The following is a 27872-nucleotide window of genomic DNA, read 5'->3' as shown; positions in this document are numbered from 1 at the left end:
GAGTGAATCTTAAATTGATATAAAGCTTGTAATTGTATTTTATAAGCACGAGCTGCCACATTTTAACTTCACGTGTTTATACATCGCAGCCACATGGACGCATACGTCCTAAAATACGACATTAGTAACAACTGTCCGGAAATGGATCGCTGCTGTTTATGCTGACTCCAGAGTTTCCCAGATATTAGTCATATAGGTAGGTGTGTCTAAGGTTGCTCCCTGAACTCCTCGTGGTTTGATCCCCAGTTGTCTCCACCCTCATCCTCCTCCTCCTCGCGCATTACCTGCTGCGTCGTCGCGCGGCTCTGGAGCGCGCGCACTCGTCGCGCAATGGCCCCGGATTCATCTACCATCGCAAACGCTCGCTTTCCAATGGATTATGAGTCGAAGATTTTCCCGCACACCGGCGGATATGGACGCTACAACCGCATCGTGGTGGTGTTCAGCTGGTTCCCAAACTTCGCCGTCATGTTGAATCTTTTCAGCGACGTCTTTTACACCCTGATCCCGGAGTCTTACCACTGCAGACCAGACCCGCACCTTCTGCCTTCAACTTTCCTCCTCAGTAACTTCACCTCTCAGGGATACCTCAACCTCACCATCCCCTGGGTGAACGGATCCGGGCTCAGCCACTGTGAGCTCTTCAAGTACCCACCCAATGCCTCTGACTTTTCTGCAAATGTGCCCAGAGAGAGGGTGACCTGCACCAAAGGGTGGGAGTACGCCCATGGAGCCGGGCTGGAGAGCAACTTTGTCACTGAGGTAAGAGATAGCAGGTCATCATTCAAGTCTGAGTGTTCGGGTTGAGACTGGATCAGTAATACATAAATAAATAAATAAATACAGACATACATAAATAAATACGGGGATGACTGAGGTGACCTAAACTCACTTTAGACTCATTTTAGATTCAAACAATTTTGAGGAGCCAGAGCACAGGATCAAATGCAGCTCCAATTCATCCAAGTTGTTGTTTTAATATTATTTTATTTACCTGAACAATAACCCTTGAGTATATATGAACTGTAAGTCACCTCAGGTCCATTTACAGAAAATATTTCCTGGTCGGTGATTCTGACAACTATTTTAATTTGTTGGCCCTGCTCCAGGATGGTGTTTCTAAACTGGATTTGTTCCAGTTTCCGCTCATTAAAGGCGATTTATCTCTGCTGGAAGCATGTGTGGCCATGAAGACGACTGTTCACAGCGTGCAGTCAAATATTTGCCCATGTTGGACACAGTTCAAACCCACCCAGAGCCACTTTCACTCTCACTCATCAGCTGTCTGCCACCATGTTCCCCATGGTCAGCAGCTACCAGCTCCACCAGAACTAATTCTAAGAGAATATGAATACATTTCACTAAGATAAAGACTCTTTGGTTTGAACATAAGATCCATTTTCACCTTTGAGACTTAGAGAGTGACTGTAGATCCTCTTTTTACTGACTTTAACCCAGACGATGTGTTTAAAGTTATTACATGTTGATGAGCAGCTGCAGGTGATGATAAGCAGGAACTTGTTTATCTTCAACTCAGCAGCTTACACTGGACTTCCTCTACTCAAGGATCCATCCCAGTGTGCAAATATTGATAATCAGATCTCACAGGAGCGTATTTCATCTGTGACCATGCAGAATTCAGTAGCTCAGTCTCCGAGCTGTTGTCCTGTCCTGAGAGCTTCAGATATGAGTGAGTGGGGGGTAGGGGGCTGACAAACAGGACAAGGTCATTATAGGTAATTGCCCCTGAGCTTTTCCTCAGAGTATTGTATTATATCATGGCTTTAAGGAAATTGATACTGACTTTTCCTCTGTTCCCCCTCATGACAAGCTGTGGCGCTTGGAAGTCTGAGGCCTCCATGTTCCTTCCTGAGACCCTGAATACATCCTTCCACAACAACATTTTCCTCTGCCATGACGTCATTTACTGCGATAGAGGAAAAATATAATAAAGGAAAAAAATGAATGGATTACGGTAGCACTCATCACCTTAATATATACACTTATTTGGCAAAATAACAAAAAGAACAGAGATGTTGATCCCTTCTGCCTTCGTGGTTTCTGTCGCTACAGACGCTCATGAAACCACCCTCTTTAGCAAAATATGACTTGATTTTTCCACCTTTACTCATAATTTTACCTGGAGCTTTACCTTAGATATTATCTAGCAAGGGTCTTGCTTTTTTATGCCATAAGTTGACCACTCCAACATCAGCCCTTTTCTGTTTCTCATCCTCACCACTTCCTTTTTGAAGGCAGCATGTCAGGGCTCAAGACTAACTTTAATTGCAACCATCCTTGATTGATTCCAAGAAACAATTTACCAATCCTGAAAAAGTTGCATGATCTGTATTTATTAGTACGTCTGGAATGATACATTTAAAGTCAAAGCAGAAAACCAACACTGACCGCCATAAAAAACATTGTCAAACATTATGTGGCAGCCATGGTACCAGCCCAATGACTGTTGTAACAGTTAATGCAAATAAGAACAGATATTCTATCAACCACTGTTCTGTGGTGAAGAATTGCCCACTTTAACTGGAATTTGGTTGCCTTCTGTCAATTATAATTATGCAACCATCATGTGTGAACTTCAGCCAGTCAGTTGATTTTTTTATTTTTAGCATGGGTTTCATATAATAAGCTACTTTTGTATGAAGTTGATTGAAGGTGATTTTCTAAATAAACTCAGGGTCCATAGAAATCCATGGCTACTGTCAGACTTCATATTTTTTACAGTAATAGCACAATTGGATTTGCAATTGTATGGAGCACTGGCTTTCTTAGTCTAAGTCATAGGGTGCAATAGTGTGCTTCTGGAAATAAAAAATCCCATTTATTTTCTTCAGAGCAGATTTGATTATTATCCATTTTATTTGAAGCATCCAAGTCAGACTTACCATGAGAAACCTTAGCATTAAATAATGATATATCTCCTGTAGAGGCCAAAAGTTTGCCAAGATATCAACCTTGTTTTAAGAAAAAAACATTGTTTATTTGCAGTCTCAACCAAAATACTAGAATACCCACAATCCTTGAGTGTTACTTCAAGGCAGGGAGGGCCAACTGAACCTGGGGGCAGGGCTAAATCCCCACATGACATCATGAGGGGAAAATCTGAGAATGGCTTATTTCAGCACACCTTTTCTGAAAAGTGGGGGGGGGGATTTTTCTGGTACTTGAGGGGTTTATGGACAGGCAAGGGGCACATGTTTTTGTTGAAAAAGCCTGAAAAAGTGATTTTTGCATAGTAGGTCCCCTTTAAGGGCTTATAATACACAGTCAAATTTATAAGTTCTAAGCATGTAAGACACTAAGGTTTCATCACAGGCCCAATGTGCTAAAACCCAGGGCTGGAGAGAAGGATAAAGGGCAGTCAAAGTAAAGTTTGACATGTCAGCACACTAATATTGTTTGGGAACTGAAGTCAAGCAATTACCTGTACTACCTGTTTGAAAATCTGTTGTTGCAGAAAGCATGAAATTATTGTAGAAATGTAGCAAGGAGTGGTGCCAGTGAGGTGGTGCATGTTGTCCCCCACCTATCTTATATTTAAAGCCCCAAAAATAATCGTTAAAAAAATATAGCAAGGGGAAGGTCTCAAGTCATGATTAAGCATTAAATGGCAGTAATGATAAACCCTCTCCACTCTGAGGAAGTGGTGAGAGTTAGCACTTATCCTATTGAGATTTTTTAAATTAATTTGCACTCAGCAGCTCTTGCAAAATCCTCTATGACTAAATAACAACATACAGCAGAACACTTTACTGCTCTTTCTCTCAGATGGTTTACAAAGAATCTTGTATTGATATTAAAATGACATAATACCTGTCTGAATCGCTGCTGTCGCTTCTGAAAGGTTGAATCATGTCCCACCGTTTTTTTCTACAGTCATTACTACAGGGACAGTACAGTATGTGTCATAGCTTCACAGAGTAACTATTGTTGTAGAGGAAAAGAAGGCTGATGTCTGGTAAATTATGTGATATTAGAAACAAAAGTGCAGTGCTAGCTTATAGTGTTGCCATATTAAGACTAATTTACATTATAGTCACATTGCGTTTGGTCCTTTCCTCTATTAGAGTCTGATTTACTGAGCTCTGATGATGTTTGATCCAAACTTGAAGCAAGGATGAGTTGATACTCAGAGAGAAAAAGGAGTGGAGAATAATTGACTGATACTGACCAGGCCAAGAGCTGCTGATACGCTTTACTTTGAGCCCTGCTTTGTGGTAATGTAATAAAACAGTCAGCAGACATTTTAACTCAGTTAGAGTGAACATGATTTACATTCTTGCCTCCTCACAGAAATCTCTGTGTGAGACTTGACCTGTAGCCTGCTATTCCCAGCGTCTTACATACCTAAATCAGGATGAATGAAGCATGCTGGCAAAAATTTACTCCTGTATTTTTAAGCTTTTGATTGAATTATCCACATTATTAGCATTATTCTACTTTTTAAAGGCTATGCGTTGTGTAGTTTTAATTTATATATACTGGAAACCACATGTTTCCATTGTGAGAATATCCCAGTATAGTGACTGGTTTCAGCTCACTGGTCCCAGCTGCAGCCTAAACGAGGGTATAATTAGATAATTTAACTGAAATCTTATAATCAGGACAGTAATGGAAATGTATTGTCTCTTTCATAGAAGCTGAATCATCAGATTTTGACTTTAAGCTGACACAAAGTGGCCTATGCTCAACTTGTGTTGTGAGAGATACATTCCAAACAGGATGTGAATATGAAATATGTTTTTGGACAGGTCAAAAGAAACCCTCAATTATCTGTGAGCCCATATAAAAAATCATAACAATATTTGAAAAAGCATTTTACTTTGTCAGCTTCCCTGTTATTTGAAAGAGAAAAAAATGATTTACAATAAGAACCACTAACAGTGATAGGCTCATTGACCTCCAGATAGTCTATTTGAAATGGTAAGTTTAAATGAGGAATTGTCATTGTATTCAGTTAATTTGTTTAAGGACTGTTTTTATTAGTAAAAATACAATTATATCGATCAATGTGGCGTGACATGGAGGCGATCAGCCCGTGGCACTGTTCAGGTGTAATGGAAGCCCAGGTTGCTTTGATAGTGGCTTTCAGGTCATCTGCATTGTTGGGTCTGTCTCTCATCTTCCTCTTGACAATACCCCTTAGATTCTCTATGGGGTTCAGGTCAGGCCAGTTTGCTGGCCAGTCAAGCACAGTAACACCATGGTCACTGAACCAGCTTTGGTACCTTTGGCTGGCAGAGTGGGCAGGTGCCTAGGTGCTGCAAGTCCTGCTGGAAAATGAAATCAGCATCTCCATAAAGCTTGTCATCAGAAGGAAGCATGAAGTGCTCTGAAATGTCCTGGTAGATGGCTGCGTTGACTGTGGACTTCAGAAAACACAGTGGACCAACACCAGCAGATGCCATGGCAGCCCAAATCATCACTGACTGTGGAAACTTCACACTGGACTTCAAGCAATGTGGATTCTGTGCCTCTCCACTCTTCCTCCAGACTCTGGGACCTTGATTTCCAAATGACTTTCATCTGAAAAGAGGACTTTGGACCACTGAGCAACAGTCTAGTAGCGGCTCTTGATGCGCTGACTCCAGCCTCAGTCCACTCCTTGTGAAGCTCCCCCAAATTCTTGAATGGATTTTGCTTGACAATCCTCTCAAGTCTGCGGTTATCCCTTATGCTCCTCCTTTTCCTTCCATGCTTTTTTCTTCCACTCAGCTTTCTATGAATATGCTTGGATACAGCACTCTGTGAACAACCAGCTTCTTTTGCAATGACCTTTTGTGGCTTATCCTCCTAGTGGAGGTAGTCGATGACTTTCTTCTGGACATCTGTCAAGTCTGCAGTCTTCCCCATGATTGTGTAGCCTACTGACCCACACTGAGAGACCATTTAAAGGCCCAGGAAACCTTTGCAGGTGTTTTGAGTTGATTAGCTGATTAGGGTGTGACATCATGACTTTCCAATATTGAACTTTTTCACAATATTCTAATTTTCTGAGACACTGAATTTTGGGTTTTCATTATCTGTAAGCCATAACCGTCAAAACTGAAAGAAATAAAGAATTAAAAAATTTTACTTTATGTGTAATGAGTCTATATAATATATGGGTTTCACTTTCTGAAATGAGGGACAAAAATAGTGATCTTTTTCATGGTATTCTCATTTTTTGAGATGTACCTGTATGTGGAGTGTCAAGGTGCTCCTTTGCAAACTTCAGATGTGCAGAGATGTTATTTTTGAAAAGCAGCAGCATCTTCCATGGTATCCTGCAATGTACACCATGGCTGTTCAATTTTTTGCGTGATGTAGACTCATGAACAGAGATGGGGACTTGTTCCAATAATTCCTTTAGGCCTTTAGCTGTTATTCAAGGGTTCTTTTTACCTCTCTGAGAATTCTTTGTCCTGGCTGAGCACCAGGTTGACTCTAAGGGTTTTTTGAAAAGTGATTTGAGGATGGGTTGACCCACTCCTCGCCAGTTCCAACAACTTTTCCAATGGTTGCCAGTTTATTTGAGCATTTGAGCCAGAGCTGTCTGTCTGATTTTGGTTAAGAATAAGCCCAAAGAACAATAAGTGTCGGTACGTTTTTATACCCCCATTTAGACAGTGTGAGAAATGTGTGCTGTGAACTTTTATCTCTGTTGCAGTGGTATCTTTTTTTTTTTTTTTCAGATGTATCATATGCTACCATTCAGCTAAAAAAATATTAAGTTATGATTTTGGTCTGTATCACCCAGCCCTAACTTCCTATGATGATTGAACACCAAAATCATATGAAGCATTACATGTCTGAAAGGATACTTCATGGCATATAAAAATGTTGTGATGACTGATTTCTACATGTTTAAAGAACAACTATATAGAAGTTGCAAACTAATACCACAAACAAAAAATAATACATTGACCTTATTTCTCCACTACTGGCCAAAATAATACCATATAATAGTCAGACAGGATCTCTTCCTTACTCTGAACATTGACACTGTAGTTTATTTTTGTCGTATAAACATCTTCCTTCAGCCAGACATACTCACAGCAGCGACACATGTTTGCAAGTCTGCTGAAAATAGTCCCCAACTTTCACCTTTGTTTGGGTAACATTTGCTAAATGCTAATCTGCACTGATGTTTTAGCAACCACTGAGCCTAAGCTAGGAAACACACTAAATATTTGTGAACCGTTGTTAAGATTCAAGTGTCCATTCAGAACAGATGGGTTTGGTGCTGAGAATCATGAGGTAGGACAGTCGAAAAGTATCAAAAGAGGAAACACTTTATTTAGGCCTGCATTAGTCTTTATTAGATTTTTCAGGAATAACTGAAAATAGAAATAGATGAATGAAATAAAATCAGACTAAGAGCACAGACTTAACCATTCAACATTTAAAAGGTTAAATCAATAAGCATGCAGTTTTATTTCAGTTGCTTTCATTCGCCCTACAAGTGATGCAATTACTGTGAACCCTTAATGTAAAGCTTGGTGTTGTACCGTTGTTTGTGTCCTTTACATAAATTAAACACCATGTGCTCAATTTCAGAGGCCTTTTTGCCTGATTAATTGATTTTTGTGTTCTGTCAGTATAACAGTTTGTCTTGTTTTTCAGTGGAATCTGGTGTGCAGTGACTACTGGAAAATCCCTTTGCAGCACATCTGCTTCATGACAGGATGGATTCTGGGATACATCTTCCTTGGTACATTGTGTGACTGGTATGTAGCCCAGGTTTGTGTATGAAAAATTAGAATATGTAATTGAATCATCAATTTGATTTAAAGATATGTAAATGGGATATTTTTGCATTTTTGAAGTTGGGTTGAATGGATACGTCAGTAATAGTGCAGTTGGTCTCCACTGTGTTCAGTGAGGTTTGTCCCTTCAAACAGGACGTGCTTGGAAAGGTAGGCTATGTAGCTGCACAGCCAAGTTTCTCTCCTACTCCTTCTTTCCACTGAGTCTCCATCTGCAGAATTTATTCCTTTGTGTACTCCACCTCATAAAAGTCTTGTTTCCACAGTAAATGACATGTTATCGTCATTCAAGTCAAAATTGGGGAGCAGGTGGCCTAGTGGTTTAAGGTGCTCCCCATATACACAGGCGGCCTGGGTTCGAATCCGGCCTGAGGCCCTTTACCGCATGTCTCTCCCCCACTCTTGACCCTGTTTCTGACTCTATCCACTGTCCTCCTCTATCTAATGAAGGCACAAAAATGCCCAAAAATAAATCTTTAAAAAAAAGAAGCTAATTTTAGTGTTATTTTAGCTTAGTTACGTCTTGTTTCCTCTGAAGACTCAAAACAGCTGTCCAGATATGCTGACCTGGAAGAGTACGTAGCTGCCTGCCGAAGCTCACTTTGCAAATAGTGCCAAACATAGAGGCTTTCTGGTTGAAAATTAAAATGCATCCAAACTTTTCAATATGGCGTACACCCGAGACAGCATTGTTTTTGGATCATTTTTACCTAAAATTCGCTAAATTACGCGCTATAGCCTAGCATCCCCCAGTGCATCCCTTTTGAAGGGACAATGCTCACTGGAGGCTAAAGGCACTACTATCGCCAAGTACCCTATACAATCCAAAAATATCTAATATTACCTTGAGCATTTTAGCTATCAATTTTGCTTCCCCAGTTTATCTGCTAATCACGTGCTTCCTGCCTTCACCAAGCTAGCATGGCTACCTCGATTATCCAGTTTTCTTTATTTCTAATGATACTGTAGTTATTCTGAGTAACCAACAAGTACCCAAAGCTGTAAATAAACATAGTTACTCTAACTTTATAGCTTTCATGACTTAGTGTTTAAGACTGCAGCTAACCTATCCCATTTGTCACTGTAGGCTGGTGTTCAGCATCAGTAAAGGGAGCATGTTAACTGTGTTAGCTAGCTTGTGTTGTGTATGCTGGCTATAGAGAAGCTCTGTGTCTTTTCTGCTCTTTACAAAGCAATATGTCTCTCCCAGGTTTACTCAAATACAACAAAGTTACTCTGAATCCATCAGTTTTTAGCTGCTTCTGCTTACACTGTTTCTTTTATACTTGGTCAAAGTCACAACTCCTGAACTACCCACTAACTGGCAAGGTAGCACGTGCTGCCTTTTTTTTAAACAAAAACAATCAAACATTTCCATTCTGAAGAAAACTAATTCAAGAAACTTTAAAAAGCATTAGTAATTTTATCTTACTTGTTCATTAATGGACACTGTGAAGCTCTATGATTTCACCTTTTGTGACAGAAAGATCACAGGAAAGTCTGACTGCATGTGTGTTTTCAGGTTGGGGCGTCGTAGAGTCTTCCTCCTCTCCCTCAGTCTGTCCAGTATGTTTGGGGTGGTCGTCTGTTTGTCCAACAGCGCGGTGGTGTTTCTGCTGCTGCGTCTCTCTCAGGGCTCCATGCTTGCTGGAGTGTTTGTATCATCTTACATTGCCAGTGAGTATCCTGCAACAAAAACAACCTCAGCTATCTCATCTCACCACACAATCTTGACTCATGTTGCAGAGCACCTTGAGGTCGCTGCACGAGTCTCTGAGTCATTTACTAGCAATGTATAATATGAGATTTAAAACTGAAATGTTCAAGTTTAAAGTTATACATTTACAAGAAAAAAATACTCACATTTTGTACTTTAAAAGATGTAACTGTCTGTGAACCAAAACTCTAAAATCTTGAGATTTTAAAGTTGAAATAGCCAATTCTGTGAAAGAAAATCCTACTAGATAAAACTGTTTTCCTTCTGCAAGACCTGCAGTTGAGAGAAAAATGCTACTTTTTTTCTGGGACTGATCAATAAGGGAGTACCTGTCATTTTGACATAGAATCATCTTAATATCATTACCATAATGATCTAAAATTAGAAGAGACATCCCTATAAACTGGGTTTATCCAACCAATGTCTTTAATTTGGTTTCTCATAGATTTTTGACCTTATAATGTTAATTTACAACTGTAAAAACTTGAAATTTGTGAGTTTATTATGTCAAAATATATGACTTGTTAAACTCAAAAACATAAAGATTTTTCTTGTAAATTTATGACTTTATAATCTCAAAAATTTCTATTTTATTGTAAAAAATTAAAAGATCCTCTTTATTTTTTTGATCTTTTAAGATTACCTGAATACAGTCATACATTAAGTTTCCAATCTTGTTTTTTTTTGTTTGTTTGTTTGTTTGTTTGTTTTTTTGTTTTTTTAATTTATTGCAAGTCTAATTTAGACAATGTCAGAGCAGAGCAGGGCAGGGGTGCCCTGACCCCAGGTTGGGAACCAATGCACGAGGTGATCGGAGCCCCATTATAGAATTTTTTGGGCTAATTCTATTTCTCTGTTTGCATTTATAAAGACAAAAGAAAAAACAGAAATAAAGGATTTAACTACTCAAAAGGTGAGTTTGAAAGGCATGTAAAGGAACAATAACAAAAATAGTGCAACATTGACAATACTGTATTCAAGCACAATCCTAGACATGCCTCTAAATGTTTTACACTCTACAGTATATATGCCACTAAACTGTAGTTGATCTCTGCAGACATATTGAATAAGACATAAAGTTAGCTTATGCCTGTATTTTTTATAGAGAAAATCTAAAGTTATGTAAATCTTACATAATATTCAGTGTAATTACCCGTGGCCTGTCCAGTATGAAACGCTGTCACACTGGTTAGTCACTCATTCTGGGCTCAAGCAGACTGACAGAAACTGCACACTCAGTGGTCACAGTTTGAGAATGTCAGTCCCTGTAAAGATTGTTCACTAAATCTACTAAGGTAATGCGTTAACTTGGGCTGCACAGCGGTGAGGTTGTTGCCTTACAGCAAGAAGGCTCCAGCTTCGATTCCTCATCAGACAGGGCCCTTCTTTGTGGAGTTTGCATGTTCTCCCTGTGCGTGGATGAGCTCTCTCCAGGTACTCCAGCTTCCGCCTTCAGTCTAATGACAAGCTAGTTAAGGTGATGAGGGACCTGTAGGTGTGAATATGACGGTGCCTGGCTGTTTGTCTGTGCATGTCAGCCCTGTGATTGACTGGTAATCTGTCAGTGGTGTACCCCACCTTTCTCTCCTGGACTCCATCATTCGAATGCTACAAGTGGTAAAGATAATGGATGGATAACTTGTTTATTTTTGTATCTGTCTGACTGTCTATTCTGGTTTTAGAAACCATGGCAGCTCAGATCACATTTGATAATTGAAAGGGAAGAAGATGAACCTTGTGTGTTTTTTATAGAAGATCTGTCCCAGTTTCTCTGTAATATCTGCATTGAGTTTCATACTTACCTTGTTTTTTGTTTGTTTTTATGTCTTGTTTGTTAGTTATGCTGCATATAAAACGTAAACTTTATTTTTGATTAAACTGATCTAAAGGCAGAGCACTGATAGCCAAGTGTGCACTCCCTATGTGCTGAGGCTTTTGTCCTCAAAGCAGACGGCCCAGGTTCAATCTGACCTATGGCTCCTTAACCCCAGTCTTTCTCCCAGTTTCTGACTCCATCCACTGTCATGCCTACATAAATGCTTCAAAGCCCCTGAAACAAATATTTTTATTTGCCTTTTTTGGAAACTATTGATTGCTTTAGATCAATTTAAAAACATAATTTCCAGTCCTTGTCTGTTATCACTTCCCATCTCCTTTAAAAACATTAGTTTTCTTTAACTGTGCATCAGAAATGCTTATACTCCTCCTCTACCATTCTGTCAGTGATAACATAAAGGTAATTCAATAACTCACTAGATCATATCAACAAGATGTAATCTGCATACAGACACGGCATCTGATGATATTAAAGGGGATGCACAGAATGCACTAAAACTACCTTTGACAGAAAACAAAAGTCCCTTGATAAAGAAATCAACTTTCCAAGCATGTTGCGTAAACCTCAACATGTATTTATCTCATAAGGACCACACAACTCTACTTCCTCTTATTGCTTCTCCTGTTCATGTTTTCTTAACCATAAACAGCTCATGAGTCTGCACTTACTATTCGAACAGTAGTGCAAAAATGAGAGGATGACTTGTCAGATTATTTGGTTATAGAGTCCATGGTAGAAATGGTAGTCAAAACTGAAAATCCAAGGCACTCTGATATAAAAATCCTTTATTGAACAGAGATGTCTACACATTTTAACTCGGTCTTTATCAGGGCATAATAGATAAAGAACAGGTGTTTAATTACAACTTAGGTAGCATGTGACTTATCTGTCACCTCATGTCCTGGAGACTCGTGCGAGTCGAACAGTTTCCTGTTCGATAAAGGATTTTTTTACATCACAGTGCCTCTGATTATCAGTTATTCTCTCTTTTTTCATGTGCTCCGTATCAAATATCGAAACCAAGCATACTGCATTAAATCCAAGAAATAAAAATTCAGTTAAATCTTTGTAGGACCATTTTTGTGTGTGGAACTGTAGCTCTTGAGTTTCAACCCTGTTTGATTTGTAACGCTAACTCAAGCGCACACACTCCCTAAGCAGCCACTTAAACTGAAATACTGCAGAAAAGCAGCTGTTGTATCCATTTTCAGCACAGCCAAACAAAGTAATGTTGTGATAATATGTAGGTCAGTTGTCAACATGACCTGACTTCATTGTTTTTACAGCAGAATAGTTTTTTCTAAATCAAAATACAGGAAACACGTGGTCATATGCTGCATTGTCCTCTGAATCCCTTGTGTGATTTAAGGCTCTTTACATCTGCAGAAACAGAGGACCCTGACCTTCAGACAATGAAAAACGCTGTCATGAGAAGGGATCCTCTCTTCCTGGGGTCTTTGACATAATTAAACAGATATTGTAAAATAGCAACCTGACACTCTAGAGAGACTGTTTCATTTAGGGTTGGAAAGTAACTAGAGTACAATACTGTTATACTTTTTTCATCTGTGTTGACTACATAGAAGCACATAGAGAGAGAATGATTCCAGATCACCTCCTAAAACAGCTGTTGTACACAGCTTATTTACCATTATTTGATGGTGTTGATTCACCAGTGTTAGTTCAACTCTTTAAAGAATAAATTGATCTAAGCTCCGCCTACTGCAGTTTCAAATCTGGGGGGATTTGTGGGTTGCGTTTCCCATCATGCCCTTGGGCAGAGTGTTTACATGTGTTATATATGTTTACTTGTATTTAGATGTTTCCTCTTGTACAGTGATCCCTGCAGGGAATCCTTCGCTCATGTTTCCACTGGAATGTTGTCTGTACTGTGAGACACATTTGCAGCATGGGTGAAGTTATCCACCGATTTGGAATCCCCATACTGTGACTTGTGAAGGATGAGCAGTGTGTATTCTTCATCAGTATGCATTGCCTTGCTATGAGATTGACCTTTCTGCTTTGGTCATGCTAGAGGGGATCCACCTTGCCAAAGAAGGGTTACAGCAGCTCTCTCACACCGTAAAATATTTGACACTGTCAGAAATGTAGTTTAACTCTATGTAGTGTGGGCTAATATAGACTATTTTAAAGTACTAAATTTAACTCTATATGAGTTTAATTAATACTGTCAATTTTGTTGTGTATTTGACTTTATTATTGAGGTGTGACTTTACCTCAACAACCTGATTGGAGATCTAATCTCATGTTGTCCTTGCTAATAAGTAAAGTTTGTGTTTTACTCTACAACTCAGAAGTAAGTACTCAATACTTAAAGTAAACGTTGAATGAAATACTTTGTGTTTTTTGAGTAGATTTATAAACCAGTATTTTTATTTAAGAAAATTTTAACCGGACTAACAGTACTTATAAACCAGTGGTTCTCAACTGGTTGAGTCACAGGATCCACCATCAACTCCTCAAGGAGAAATTCAACCCAAATTTTGGAGATTTTTTTGGTCAATCAGATATATTTGATAGAAAAAATAATAGAGCTTGGGCCTAAGACAGTACAAAAGGTACAACAAAACAATAAAACAGGACAAAACAAGCATGTTTTATAGCGTTTTACAGACAATTTGGGGCAATTTTTTTCCCAAGCACACATCCGCAACCCACTTAAACGGGCTTCACAACCCACTTTTGGGTCCCGACCCACAGGTTGAGAACCACAGTTTTAAACTACACTGTAGCTACAGCATCTTTCTCCTTCCATGACACTGATTGATGCAGTTATGTTGTGACTGGGTAAAAGTGTTTCAACTTGAAACTTTTTAAGTTGGACCTGCCTGATGACAGACATGGAATCTGGCCAGTCTATCAGCTTTGTAAGGCTATACAGTATTCCATACTTAATTTAAAAAGTAGCATAAAAGTGGCACATTTAGTAGCATAAATCCATGCAACAGTTGATATGGCAAATTATGATGAAATAAATATAACACAATTTACCAATACACGATTTCAATTAACCGATTCATTTTAGACTCCAAAATACAGCAATCAAGCACAGACTTGTATCCATACATGTTTAAAATCCTGTTTGTAAAATTAGAAAAAAGAAGAAGAAACAGTAGGCTGAAATAAAAAATTGTAGCTCGGAAATTGTATGCAAATAGTTCCTTACATAAAATGCTCTGTTATTTATTTTTATCATATTTTATTTTGAGACATGAGTCATGCTTACTGGCGACACTTGAATTGCTCTTCAGGATTTTAAATTCTGAACTCTCATCAGTGCTTTTGATCGGCTAGACATGCAGTGTGGTGTTGTGCGTTGCTCTGACTGACAGCAGGCAGCTGAGCGGTTTTTCTTTCCTCTAACCTCTCGGCTGTCCTCGTCTCAGGGATCTCCAGTTTACAACTTGACCCTCTGTATCCCTCCTTCCTCTGCATGAGTAATGAGACATCTCTGACTGGTATGGATACATAGTTTAACTAAAACTGTGTGTTTTCTTCCTGGAACTGACTACAACAAGAGCGAGGTAGTGCAGGAATCTCTCGTAGCTTGTGTAGAAATGGTACACATTCCTGTGTGGGAGGAGATGGTCTTAGGTACATTCCTGCAGGGTCAGGACTAGATTGAGTCCAGATTTTGTTTTTGTAGGGCTGGGTTGGGTGGGATGAGGGCTCAGGAGAAATGTTTGTCAATGATGTTCTGCCAAAGTTGTTCCTCAAAGAGGAGAAAACAATAGCAGGACAGAACTCAAGGCAAGAAAATGAGCAGGAAGTGAGCTCCTCGTTTCCCCTCACCCCGTCCTTCCTCTCAGAGCTCAGAGATGAAGGAGGTCAAAGATCAGGAGAAATACACACAGCTGGTCAGACTCTCAGACGAGGTTACATCAGTGCCTAACGTCAGAGCCTTATCTCTCATTGGCTTTATTGAGCTTGCTGAAATTGCCTTTTTCTCCAGAGATAGGCTGGATAATGCTGAAAAGAGCTTTAAGTTACAAAAGGAGGATGGATTCCAGGTCATAAATATTAGATTTTCTTTTGTAAGAAAGGCCTCTTCTTCATTGGCCTTGGTCTGTGAGCACGTAGGAAGAAAGAATAGTGTGTAATCATTAAATCTAATAAACAAAGATGAGAAAAGGAAAAGCCTATATGTTTGCCGTATTGTTAGAGCAGAGATAATAGGGCTGTTTACGTATGTAGACTGTAGATTGTGAGAATATATTTGTTATACTTTTCAAAAGATATAAGATGTGTGATATGAAACAGCCAACAAGTGTAACTGTAGGGGAAAGTGTTTCTAAATGTTGAATCTGTCTTTTGTGTTGTTAAAAAATGTTAAAAAGTAATTGTTCCCTGTGCTTGGTAGAAAGTCAGGTTGTCAAATTGTTTTGAAGTTTTATGGGGTTTTTTAACATGTCTTTTAACCCTCCATTATCAATCTGGACATTTTTGTTCGAAAGGGTAAATGTTTCACTTTTTTTTGCAATAATTTTGTCCGTGTTGCAAATTGCATGATTTTTTTAGGAAGATTTTCCTGGTTAATTTTTAAATTTTGAATTCATTTTTAAAGGCCCCAAGTTTACTCTACAAATTTACTACTATAATAAGCAATTAATGAACAAAAATGTCCTTTATAAAAAACATTAATTTAAAAAATTACTTAAGAAAAAGTTTCACAAATTTCTTTTAGATTGAATATTTTCATCAACTTCAGTCCTGACAACTGCCAAATATTTGAATATTTTGGGGATGTGGGGGCTGTGGTATTTTTTCAAATTAAATTCTAAGATGTGTTAAAGATTAGCAACAAAACTGATTTTGATGCATGATTAGTTTTTTTTAACAGGGTCAGATTTAGAACTTTTTCTTTTTCATAAAAAAGCAAACATGACTTCTTGTATCCAAAGTGGCATTTAAAGGATCAAAATCCTAAAATTATTCCATTTTTTGGTTTTTTTTTTTTTTGGTCAGGACTGAAGCTGATTAAAATAATTTATTTTAAAAAAATAGGAAAAAATCTTTTTATAGAATTTTCGTAAGTTTTTTCACAGTGGGCATTTTTGTCCATGAATGTTTTTTAGGGTAGTGCATTAAAATGATACCAGAGGGTTAAAGTGATGTATTTCCTGTCATTTTGATGTTCAATCGTGTTGCAAAGTATTTAGTGCTTTAATCAAGGGAGAGTGGTTTTATTTACAGAGCACTATTCAGAAAGAAAGCAGTCAACATGCTTTACCAAATTAAAAACAGAACATTTATAACATGAAGAGCATTAAGATGTATCAATTAGAGCATAAATTATTAAATACTTCGAGTATGAGATCACAGAAAACAAAAAGTATACATTAATCAAAAGTGAAAATAAAGATGCTTAATATATTTATTAAAATCCTTGAAAACATTAAATACAAAAAATAAACTGAAAAAAGTATGAAACATTAAGAATGAATCAAATACAAGCTCTTGTTTGTATTCTTATGTACAAGTCTGTGTGCATTGTTAGTATGGTCGCCAGATGTTCACAGAGTGGAAGACTGCTGACTAAATAAGATCAGAAGTAGAAAATATGCAAGGATGTGTGCAGATTTACATAAGGTCATTTATGGTAGTTGATCAGTGCAAATATGCACATGAGGTGAGGCATTTTATCACAGAGAGCCTTCTCACAACATTTTAAATACATTGTATAGATTAATTACTTGCAGCATATGATTAGGGTAAATTTGAGATACAGTAAAGTAGTAAGAGACACTGCATGATATTTTTTACATCAAGCAGGGCTAAGGTGCTTGTTATATTAAAATTATTTATTCTGACACTCAGACTGTTCGGACGTTAGTGGAGTAATTATGCATTATATTTTCAAAAATATGGTATCATGCTAACCCTAGCAGGCGATATGCTTTTTTATTAAAGGTGACATATTATGCAAAAAAATAATTTTTTTCAGGCTTTTCTAACAAAAATATGTGCCCCTGGCCTGTCCACAATCCCCTCCAGTAACAGAAAAATCCACCCACCCCCCCTTTTTCCCACTTTTAGAAAATGTGTGCTGAAACAAGCCGTTCTCAGATTTCCCCCTCGTTGTGTCACGTGGGGAGTTAGCATCGCCCCCAGGATCGGTTGTCCCTCCCCGCTTGGAAGAAACTTCCGCCCTATTCCCCTGATCCTTGTTTCAGCTGCCAGCTAAGAGGAGGATCAGGAGAGCTACATCCATTCCCGGAGAGGGGTGTGGTCAGGGGCGGAGTCAGATATCTCATTAACAATCAAAGCCACAGACACAGAAACAGCTGGCTGTGAGCAGGGCTGAAACAGAGGGGTTTTTAGACATGCAAAAATCCAATACTGGAGTGTTTTTTTTTGTTTGTTTGTTTGTTTTTGGGTTTTTTTAGAAACAGACTTCTCAGGCATGTTTTGGGAACCTCTAAGACCAATATAAACTTGTCTTAAAAGGGTGAAATATGTCCCCTTTAAAAGAAAAGAGCTAATTAGATTAATTGAATATATTAGCCTGTTAAAGTTAAAAGGAAAAGTTTATTCTCCAGTTCTTTCTTTAATTTGTGTCTAATAAAGGAGCATTTGATGTCTTTTTGTGTTGTTTTGTATGTTACAGTAATTGTTGTGGCCTGTGTTTACATGAAATTTGAATCCTCCTACAGCCACTCTCCATCATACCTTCACTAGTATCCTCACATGTGAGAAGGTTCCTGCCCTGATGCTTAATGGATTGGTTTTGGACACATGTGTTAGTTTTGCTGTGGCCCTGTTTGATGCTATCGGTGTCTCCTTGTTCTCTGTTCCCATCGCTCTCTCAGGGTTAGAGCTGTGTGACCCTCCTCACCGTCTCATGGTCGCCATGATCAGCGGCTTCTTCGCCGTGTTCGCGGAGCTGCTGTTGCCAGGCATCGCTGTTCTGTGCCGTGATTGGCCGATTCTTCAGGCTGTGGCCACTTTGCCTCTTCTCCTGCTGCTTTCTTATTGGTGGTGAGTCAGCAGGCAGTATGTGGAGTGAATGTCATGTGTGTATTTGGTGAGGCATGAAGGGTAGTTATATAGTATACATTGGCATTGAGTGTTTAGTTTTGTCCCAGTCTGATCTAGATCAGCAGATTAGAGTTCCTCCTTTTTCAGTTGCACATCTTCATGCCATAACATCTTAAAATAGATACAATCTGGCTTTGAGCATCCCCATGAACACCACTAATAATCAGTTCAGTTGTTTATTGAGAGTCTCATTAAGTCATTGATTAGAGTACAAAGATCTCAGAGATGGCTTAAGTTCACTCCAGCCTTTCACTCCAGGAATTTATAAACCTAACATATCCTTTGATAAAGTCATATCAAGTAATTTTTGCTATGACAAGCTTTTAAAGTTATTTTTTGCTGAGAATAAACTGTTTATGCTTGCGTTTATCTCCTCTTGCTCCTTGCTGATGTTATAAAGAATGTTTTCAGCTCTTTATCTCTGTGAGGTATGATAACAGAGTTTTGTTTTCTTCAGCTGTGCGTCGGTGTTTCCTGAGTCTCCACGCTGGCTGCTGGCCACAGTTCAGATCCCGCAAGTGAAAAGGAGCTTACAGGAGTTCTCCACCAGGAATGGGGTTTGTCTGCGAGATGAAATTTACCCTGGAGAAACTCTGCTCTCAGGTATGCACGTAAGCACAAAAGTTGTTTAAACACGAAGTTTTTGTGCAGAAAAAGCAACACAATTCTTTGTTTAACATTAAAAGCCCTTATTCTAGATTTAGTGTAAATGCAGGGTATGCACTTTGATATTCTGGCCTTATCTTTTTTTGAAAGCAACACAAGTGTTTTCTATTTCACAATTCTAAAACTTTACCCATCTTCTACTGTAGCTATTGCTCTGGCTCATTTACATCCTTCAGAGTTTATTGAATTATTAGATCGATAGAGCACTTGTGTTGGGGAATCGGCAGTGATGGACAGTGACAAAGTTATTTACTTGAGTAGTATACCTATGTAACCTTGTAAAGCAGATGGATACGCCCATTTCTGTGTTTGTAACTGGCAAATCGATCTTGGAAAGCTCCCGTCTGAATCGTTTGGGCCCGGTTAGAAAGTGACAGGACCAATCAGCAACGACAGGCAGTACTTTGGGGCGCGGAGGAGTCATGATATAAGCCAGCGGCAACAAGAGACAATGCAGTTATGGCGGAAGAGATTACCGTGGATACTGCTAAAGCGCCAGTTTTTTTAGAACTTGATGACATTTCTTTGTTAAAAGAAGAACAAAGATAAGCATTGAGTTGTTTTCTTTTCAAAAAATGACAAAAGTCATATACTGACATGTCTACAGTTGCCATGGTTCGCGTTATGCAGTTCTCTATGGAGTTTACACCTTCAGTAGGGGCGCATAGTGGCTACGTCATGTGTTTTGTTGCTCTGATTGGCCTGTAAAGATGTGACAGACAGAACGTTCATCCAATTGCCCTGTGAGTTTTTTTTTTCCAAAGGCTCTGCCCTTTCCCAAACGCTGTATATGAGAGGTTTACCAGATGTATGTGTGAAAAAAATTCATCTGGCATGCCAGGTTAATACTGATGTACATTTCTTTTAGTTTTTGTAACCTGTTTTAACCTGTTGTAACCTTAGTTTACTATTTTTGGAGGAAACTTCTTACATTTGAAAGACAAATATTGTACATCCTTCTCCCCTACATTTCTATGAATGTCCTCCATACTCATTGCTTTTGCTCTAAAGTCAGCTGATGAACTTTTCTGGTACCTAATCCAAAAGCGTGTTGGATGCCTAATACACTGCATCCATCCATCCATTATCTACACTGCTTATCTCATGGGGGTGGAGCCTATTGGGCCAGAGATAGGGTACACTCAGGACTGGTTGCCAGCAGGGCTGAACGATTTGAGAAAAGAATCAAATTGCGATGTTTTTTTCCCCAATATTGCGATTGCGATTTAATATGGGATTATTTTTAGGTTCCTCATCTTATGTATTATTATAAGCAAAAGATCGTTCAATTTGAAAAACAATATCTAATTGTGATTTTGGCTCATATAGCAAATTTGATATTGATTGCTATACTGAAGGGATGATAATTTTTTTTGTTATTCTCATTTTGATAAAGAAAAACATAGACACAAACTGGAAAAGTAGGATTTTATTAAACTATTCTGCAAAAAGACACACACTGCTTAACAAATTTATTAGACCACCTGTCATAAAAACGAGAAAACATAAATATTTTAGAAATCCTTCAAATAATTGTTAAAAATGTTATTGTTATTTATTTGGCAAATAACAAAGTGAAACAACTAAATAGTCCTTTTTCACACATAAACAAAAAACTTCGTATTTTGTATGGCCTCCTTTGGCCTTACTTATAAATTTGTTAGGCATTGAATGTATACATAATGTGTATGGCATAAAATCCCTGCTGCAAAAAAAAGTGCAATCAAATTGGTATTTTAACACATTTCAGATTTGAAAAATACTGCCTTGTCTGCAATTTGAAAATTGCAGCAGGCCTTGTTGCAGTTTAATCTTATTTACTATTAATTGCACAGCCCTAGTTGCCAGCCAGTTTTAGGGCTGACATTATTTTTGGTCCATATTGCCCAGCCTCACTTAACTACACCTGGAACAACCTCAAACCTGACTGATGATATATTTAGAATATTTACTCCATGTTTAAAAACCTGTTTTGTTACACAGAGATTTTAAGCTTCCTGCTTTTTTACTTAATGCAGATGTTTACATGTCTGACAGAACTTTGAGGCGGTTGGGTCCTGCTGGATAAATGCTGCTTTAGAGTTTAAGAGCAAACAAATTCTCAGGAAGCTCTGTAAGGAGCAGTAACACAACAAACACGTCTTCTTCAGCAGGTTTCTGTTCCATTTTTCTGCCACTGTTGATCTTCATTAATGTTCGAACATACAGTTTAGTTTTATAAACTGATGTTTTAAACTGACAGTATCAGATATGAGGAGAGATGAAGTACCATTCTTAGAAAATTTAAAATGCAAATAGTTTAAAGAGTAACTTAGGACCAGTGCTGTCCTCTTTGTTTGAGTTACAGGCCTGCTTCCTATCTGACCACACCTGACATCACTGATGGGTGTGGTCACCATGTCCTCTTTTGAACCTTTAACCAAACAGTGATCAAAGAGGCTTCTGAACTACATCTGTTCTTCATTACAGTAAAAGTGAGAGTTAAACCTTTGGAGGTCAGGAAGATTAATTTTCAAAGTTAGCCTGAAGGAGTGTTAAAGATGAGCTCAAGAGCCACGTTTTATTACAGGGGATCCAACATGGCTTCACTTCAGTTTAACCTTGCCGTTGGCAAGTTATTGAAAATGTAATATTAGAGTATTAATACAACCCTCCCTGCTGATTTCACCCACTCTGAAAACTATGGCTCAGTTGTAATACCTTGAATGCTTCATGAGTTTTTAACCTTTGTATATTTTTGCAGAAATTGATTCAGCATACGGAGAAGACTGTCAGCCCATGTACTTTTCAGTTCTGGAGCTGCGTCGGTCTCGTGTGATCTGGAAGAACTGTCTCATCCTCAGCTTCACCCTGTGAGTATAAAAATGAAAGAGACTTTTTGAAGCCATAGGACAAATTTCCCTCTCATGATAACAGTCTTTGCATAGTGCTGGGTTTTCTAGATTGGTGTAACACTCTTGTCTCACTGCTATGCAGACGGCACACAGATTCACCTGCCCCTGAGACCTGAGTACCCTAGAAGCCTAGCTGCTGTTTCAGACTGTTTAAATGATGTAAACTGTTGGATGGCACAAAACTTCTTGCAACTTAACAACTCAAAATCAGAAATTATATTGTTTAATCCCCACTACTTCCCCTCCATCATCAGCCACCTCGGTCCCCTAGCAGCAACAAGCATCAAACCCACTGGCAGAAATTTAGGTGTGCTATTTGACAATAATCTCTCATTTGATCATCACATAAAATCAGTTGTTAAATCTTGCTTCTTTCAATTACGTACCATCTCCAAAATAAAAACAATACTGACTCAACAGGATCTGGAAAAACTCATTCACGCTTTCATCTTTTCCAGATTAGATTATTGCAATTCACTCCTCTCCAGTATCTCCCAGAAATCACTCTGTCACTTCCAGTTGGTACAGAATGCAGCAGCTAGGCTTCTCGCTGGTTTTAACAGACGACATCTTTACATTGGCTTCCCATTAGTTTTAGAACTGATTTTAAGATTTTATTAAGTACTTTTAAAGCACTGAAGGGCCTGGCTCCAATCTATATACAAGGACTTTTAACCCCCTATGAGCCAACCTGCAGTCTTAGATCCTCGGGCAGGGGCTTCCCGGTCGTTCCAAAGTGGAGACTCAAATCTAAAGGTGACAGGGCCTTTTCCATCAGAGCCCCTCGACTTTGGAACGACCTGCCTGAGGAGATAAGGCATGCAGAATCACTGACATCTTTTAAATCACTTCTTAAAACTCATTTTTATAGACTTGCTTTTATGTGATTTTGTCTTCTTCTTCTTCGGTTTTTATCTTCTCGCAGATTCTTACCTATTTTAGTTTCTCAACTTATTTTGTTTCCTCTGAATCTTTTGCTCACCTTACTCCCTGTCAACCTCATTTTATTTCCTTGCCCCATGGCTATTTTTAATCGTTACTGTCTTTCTCACTTTATTGCTTTCATGTCTTTTTTGTTTACCTTTGCTATAATAGCTATCAATTTTACTGCTTTTATAGTTTTAGAGCCTGTTTTACCTTGCTTTACTATCTGTTTTTGCCTCCTTTATTTAAATTGTACTGCCTTTTCTCATTTATCTCCTGTTTCTTTTTTACCCCTTTTTGTTTCTCTTTAAATTTCTCACATCTGTAATTTTGGTCCTCTTGGTCTCAGCCTGTGTAGTTGGGTTCCTGCATTGCCTGGGTTCCTTTTGTTTTTATGGTACTTGATGTCTGTGTCTTGTCTGTGTCCTGATGATGTCCATGATGTCTTAGTGAAGTATGGTTTGATGTCTGCACTCTGAATGATGTCTGTGATGTCTTATTTTGCATGGCATCACATGATGTCAAGGTTTTGATGTATTTTGATGTGTTGAATTATTATCTCAACCATATTTTTGGTTAGATTCTTCAAGTGTTTGGATTCTGCTGGATTCTGTTTGCTTCTGTGAATGTCAAAGCACTTTGTAAACCAATTTTTTTTAAAAGTGCTATACAAATAAAGTTATATAGTTATTAATGTCTCATCTTCAGGTTTATAGGAACAGGGATCCAGTACTGTTTCACCAGAAACCTGCACAGTTATTCCACAAACTTCTACTTCAGCTACTTTCTCAGAGTTATAACCGGAGCTCTGGCCTGCATCTACATTTGTGTGTCTGTTAATCACTTTGGACGACGAGGTATGCTGCTGCTCTCTGCCATCATCACAGGACTGTCGTCACTGCTGCTGCTCGCCCTCACTCAGTGTAAGACATACATCTTTCTCCAGATTTTTCCTCAATTAACCATTGCCCTTTTCTGTCACCATTACTTACAATAATATGTTTCTTTTAAGCTTGTTTTTGGTTTACTTCTTGAACTGCCCAAAAACAATGAGAAAATGTTTTGTAAGCTGGTTTATATTAGGAATATACAGAAAATTATGATGGCAGTTTACCATATTTAGTATGCATTTCTATCTGTCAGAAGGAAATGGTAATTTGTTGGTCACATAATAATCACAAATGAATTTCCTGAACTTTCGATGCCATCATTATGCCCTCAGACATTTATACTGATACCATGATGAAGTTATATTTGTGGCTGCGGTTGTTAATCCACAGCAGCACAGCACAGTGGGAGCTCCAAATTAAAAAACTGTTAGATTTACACACATACTCACAGGCCACCCCATAGAATTGGCTGGACCCCTGAAAACCCAGGCTGGTCCCTCCCCCAGTCCTGTTTTATTGATTATATCAATGCATGTGTGTTGGATCAGTAGCATTGATGCTAGCAGCCTGGCTAACAGTTACTTCATTTTGGAGCAGAAAAGTGCCAAGCTGTTGGGTTCTGATATTTATTTGTACCATTTTATTAATCATCTTTTAAATAATTTTCACCACTGTTTTCACCCATTTTTGCCACATTTTACTCGTATTTACAACTTTTTTAACCCCTTCCTTGTACATGATCTGCCTTGCCTCTTTAACATATTTTTGTGCCTCTTCAGGCATTTTTGACGCTGTTTTTGTCACTTTTTGACTGCTTTTCACCATTTTCAATCCATTTTTACAACTAATTTTTGTCGCCTTTTAACCCCTTTTACCACTTTATCACTTTTTAACCCCATTTTGCTATTTTATCTGGCCATTTTTGCAACTTCGCAACTCCACTTTTACCTTTTTTACCTTGTTTTATGCCCATATTTGCCTGTTAAACCAATGTTTGTTACCCTTCGCCCATTTTTGTTGCTGTGAAACAATTCTTCACCCCTTTTTAACCGTGCTTCACCATTTTCAACCCATTTTCACTTTTTAAAACATATTTAGTCAAATTTTAACCCCTTTTTAATACTTTATCACTGTTAGACCCCTTTCTTATATTCTATCTGGCCATTTTTACAACTTTTGTGCCACTTTTAACCAATTTTTATGTTATTTTGCGGTTTTTCAACCATTTTTGCCATTCTTTACTCTTTTTTACCAATTTCAACCATTTCTTGCCACTTTTTTACCCGCTTTTCACCATTTTCCACCCATTTTAAAACCCATTTTGCCTTTTTTAACCCAGTTTTGAAATTATTTGATTATTTTTTCTTAAGTTGCCTCAGTTTCTTGTACTTTTTCCTGGCATACAGATGTTTGTGCACATCATGGCTCAGATATGAAGTCTGACTTTACTTTCCTAATGGTTTAGTTCAGTGTTTCCATTCACATTGTTAACATTTACAATAGAAAGGTATTTCTGTTTTAAGAAAACGGGTTAACATTTTTTAAAAGGCTATATTGTACTACAAAATATCTATAAATAAAAACAAAACATTTTTTGTTGCTTTGATAAGAGTGGTTATTATTCAGGTTAAATGTAAAATATAGTCATCACATTGTAACTTCACAGTGCACAATAATTTTGCAGACCTCCTGAGCCCCCAATTTGGCTGGGCCACACAAAGCTGCAGTTATAGTTTAGTAAGTTGTCTCTTTTTATGTGTCAGATCTGCGTGGAGGCCTGGTGTTGGTGCTCTCTGTTGTGGGTCTGCTCTTCTCTCAGGCTCTCGCCATGCTCAGTGTGTTCTTTGCCTGTGAGGTGATGCCGACCGTGGTAAGGTAAGTCACAAAAGGGATGAAGAAGGTGTTAATGTTATATTTATTGTAAACAAATGATAAGAAAGATTAAAACAGTCAATGAAATCATCATACTAAGGAGTACATTTGGTGAAGTTGACTTGGCCTCTTCTGATCAGTGTTAATCAGATGGTGGAAAGTAGATGTGTGGAGAATATTGTATTGCATTGTCCAACCCCCCCCCCCCCCGCAATTTGTATGTTTTTTTGTCTTTTTAAAAATATTGTCTTGGAGCTAAGTGCTACAGATGCGTAAGGGAAGATGGAAAGTATTTAAATCAAAAACAAGATTTAAAAAAACACTATGATCATCTGACTTGTAGGCATCTCTGATGATTTGAAATCTTCCTGTTTCTCCATCAGAGGTGGTTGCCTCGGCCTGGTGCTGGCAGCGGGTTGTGTTGGTATGGCCGCCTCCTCCCTGATGGAGCTACAAAACAACGGGGGCTACTTCCTCCATCATGTCATCTTCGCCTCCTTCGCTGTCCTGTCCGTTCTCTGCATAATGCTCCTACCTGAGAGCAAACGCAAGCAGCTGCCAGACTCCCTGAAGGATGGCGAGAGCCAGCGGCGGCCTCCTCTTTTCCTGTCCCGGCCTGACAGGGACAACCTGCCGTTACTGTGCCACAGGCCTCCTCTATCTGAGTACAACCCTGATAACTATTCCCGCCTGGTTTCTGCCACCAGGAGGATGTTGACTAAAGATAATCTGCCGTATAGGATTGCTGTGCCAACACATCCTCCTCTGCTGTCAGACAGTGAAACTCAGGGACAGGACAATGAGACACTGAAAGAGGTGGCATCTTAACACCCTCCTCATCCTCACTGATACAGACTTGGATTATCCCTCTTACTCCTTCTGGACATACCTCTACAGAACAGACATGTACCATTACTCTTCACTTACTTTTGTCTGAGCCACTGGCTTTTTAGAACTGGGCTGAGGAACTGTCATGAGCCTGGATTCAAAGATGAAAACAAAGTCTACAAATTGAGTTCTTTCTTAACGATATCTGTCTCTTCTTTGTGTTATTTTTGCACTTGAAGCCGTTACTGTGCAGTGACATTTTTGTCATGTTTATTCAGGTATTGCACTGAAAAACCAAAGGCCTTCTTTAGTGTTATTTTTAAGCCAAACTAATGTGAGGGCTGCAAAGTCTAAATTGAAATCAGTCACTTTATACTGTCACTGTTTTTGGTGGTGTAATGCCTGATCATTCACCACACTTTTTTAAAAACTCTGGCTATGACAGAAATGTTCACACCGCTCTACGTGGAGCAAACTGAACTGTCAGCCACCAGTTTGTGGGTCATGTGAGCAGCAGCCCTTTGTCCATTCATCAGTAGCTCATGCACTCTTTATTAAGTCTGATTCAGCAGTAGTGTCTCAGTGTGGAGAGGATCCTGGAGAGGAAATGAACAAAAGACTGGCCCACACTGGTGTTGTAGGGATTTGTTATACCTGTGATGCACACAAGAGGGTGCTAGTGACACACTGGTTGTTTTTATGCCCAGTGTTGGATTGTGATCTTTAGGGTAAGAAAAACAACAACAACAACAAAAAAACAGACTTAGCGTAATACTGTATGAAGCTTTCAGAGTTTTCAGTGTCTCTCTAAAGCAACCTGACTTGTCTATTCTTTTATATGTTTTCTGTTGTTCATATTCAGTTGTGTTGGTGTGGAAGGTCTGCATAACTTTGATGTTACATTATATGAGGTGATATTTTTGATGAAATGAACTCAAATTTGCCACACGCATGTCCGCATACCACCAAAAATACACTCAGTGATCAGCCTTCAGCAGCTGTCATGTAGTTTCCGGCCCTCCACTCAAGAAATTTAACTTCAGTTGGTAAACAAAGATGTGTATGTTACATTTTTAAATGTTGAAACTCTTATTTACTGATGGTTTTGCCATCATTTTCTTCATCAGTTGGGACATCCTAGCTTCTCAAAACAAACTGAAGCCAAATTTCCTATGCAAAAGAGCAGCATCGAATCTGTAAATGAAATGCAAAACATGCAAATAAGCTGAAAAGGAGCTAAAGTTGCCTCTATTGAGGCAGCTCCTTCTCTGAACCCTAGATGGAGCTGTTCTCCAATAAATGAGACTACAATGACTTCTTCATTCTCACATACTGGCATGTGCCAACAGCCTCTCTCTGACAGTGTTTCACTGGGAAAAAAACAGCCAGATGAATCAATAAACTCAACTTGGTCCGACA

At 38.6% G+C, this 27872-nt stretch overlaps 1 protein-coding gene across 1 annotated transcript; it reads left to right on the top strand.

The window, feature by feature from the left end:
- The first annotated feature begins 254 nt into the window (after positions 1-254).
- Positions 255-27870, top strand: slc22a31 (solute carrier family 22 member 31). Its single transcript, XM_041792026.1, has 9 exons — positions 255-762; positions 7624-7727; positions 9289-9443; positions 18151-18319; positions 18837-18982; positions 21789-21897; positions 23572-23786; positions 25517-25628; positions 26009-27870. The coding sequence occupies exons 1-9, from the start codon at positions 331-333 to the stop codon at positions 26451-26453; spliced, it is 1887 nt and encodes a 628-aa protein (XP_041647960.1). The 5' UTR covers positions 255-330; the 3' UTR covers positions 26454-27870.
- The last annotated feature ends 2 nt before the right edge of the window (positions 27871-27872 follow it).

This window comes from Cheilinus undulatus, linkage group 1, assembly GCF_018320785.1.
Source record: "Cheilinus undulatus linkage group 1, ASM1832078v1, whole genome shotgun sequence".
NCBI lineage: Eukaryota > Metazoa > Chordata > Actinopteri > Labriformes > Labridae > Cheilinus > Cheilinus undulatus.
This window is presented reverse-complemented; position numbering and strand designations above follow the sequence as displayed.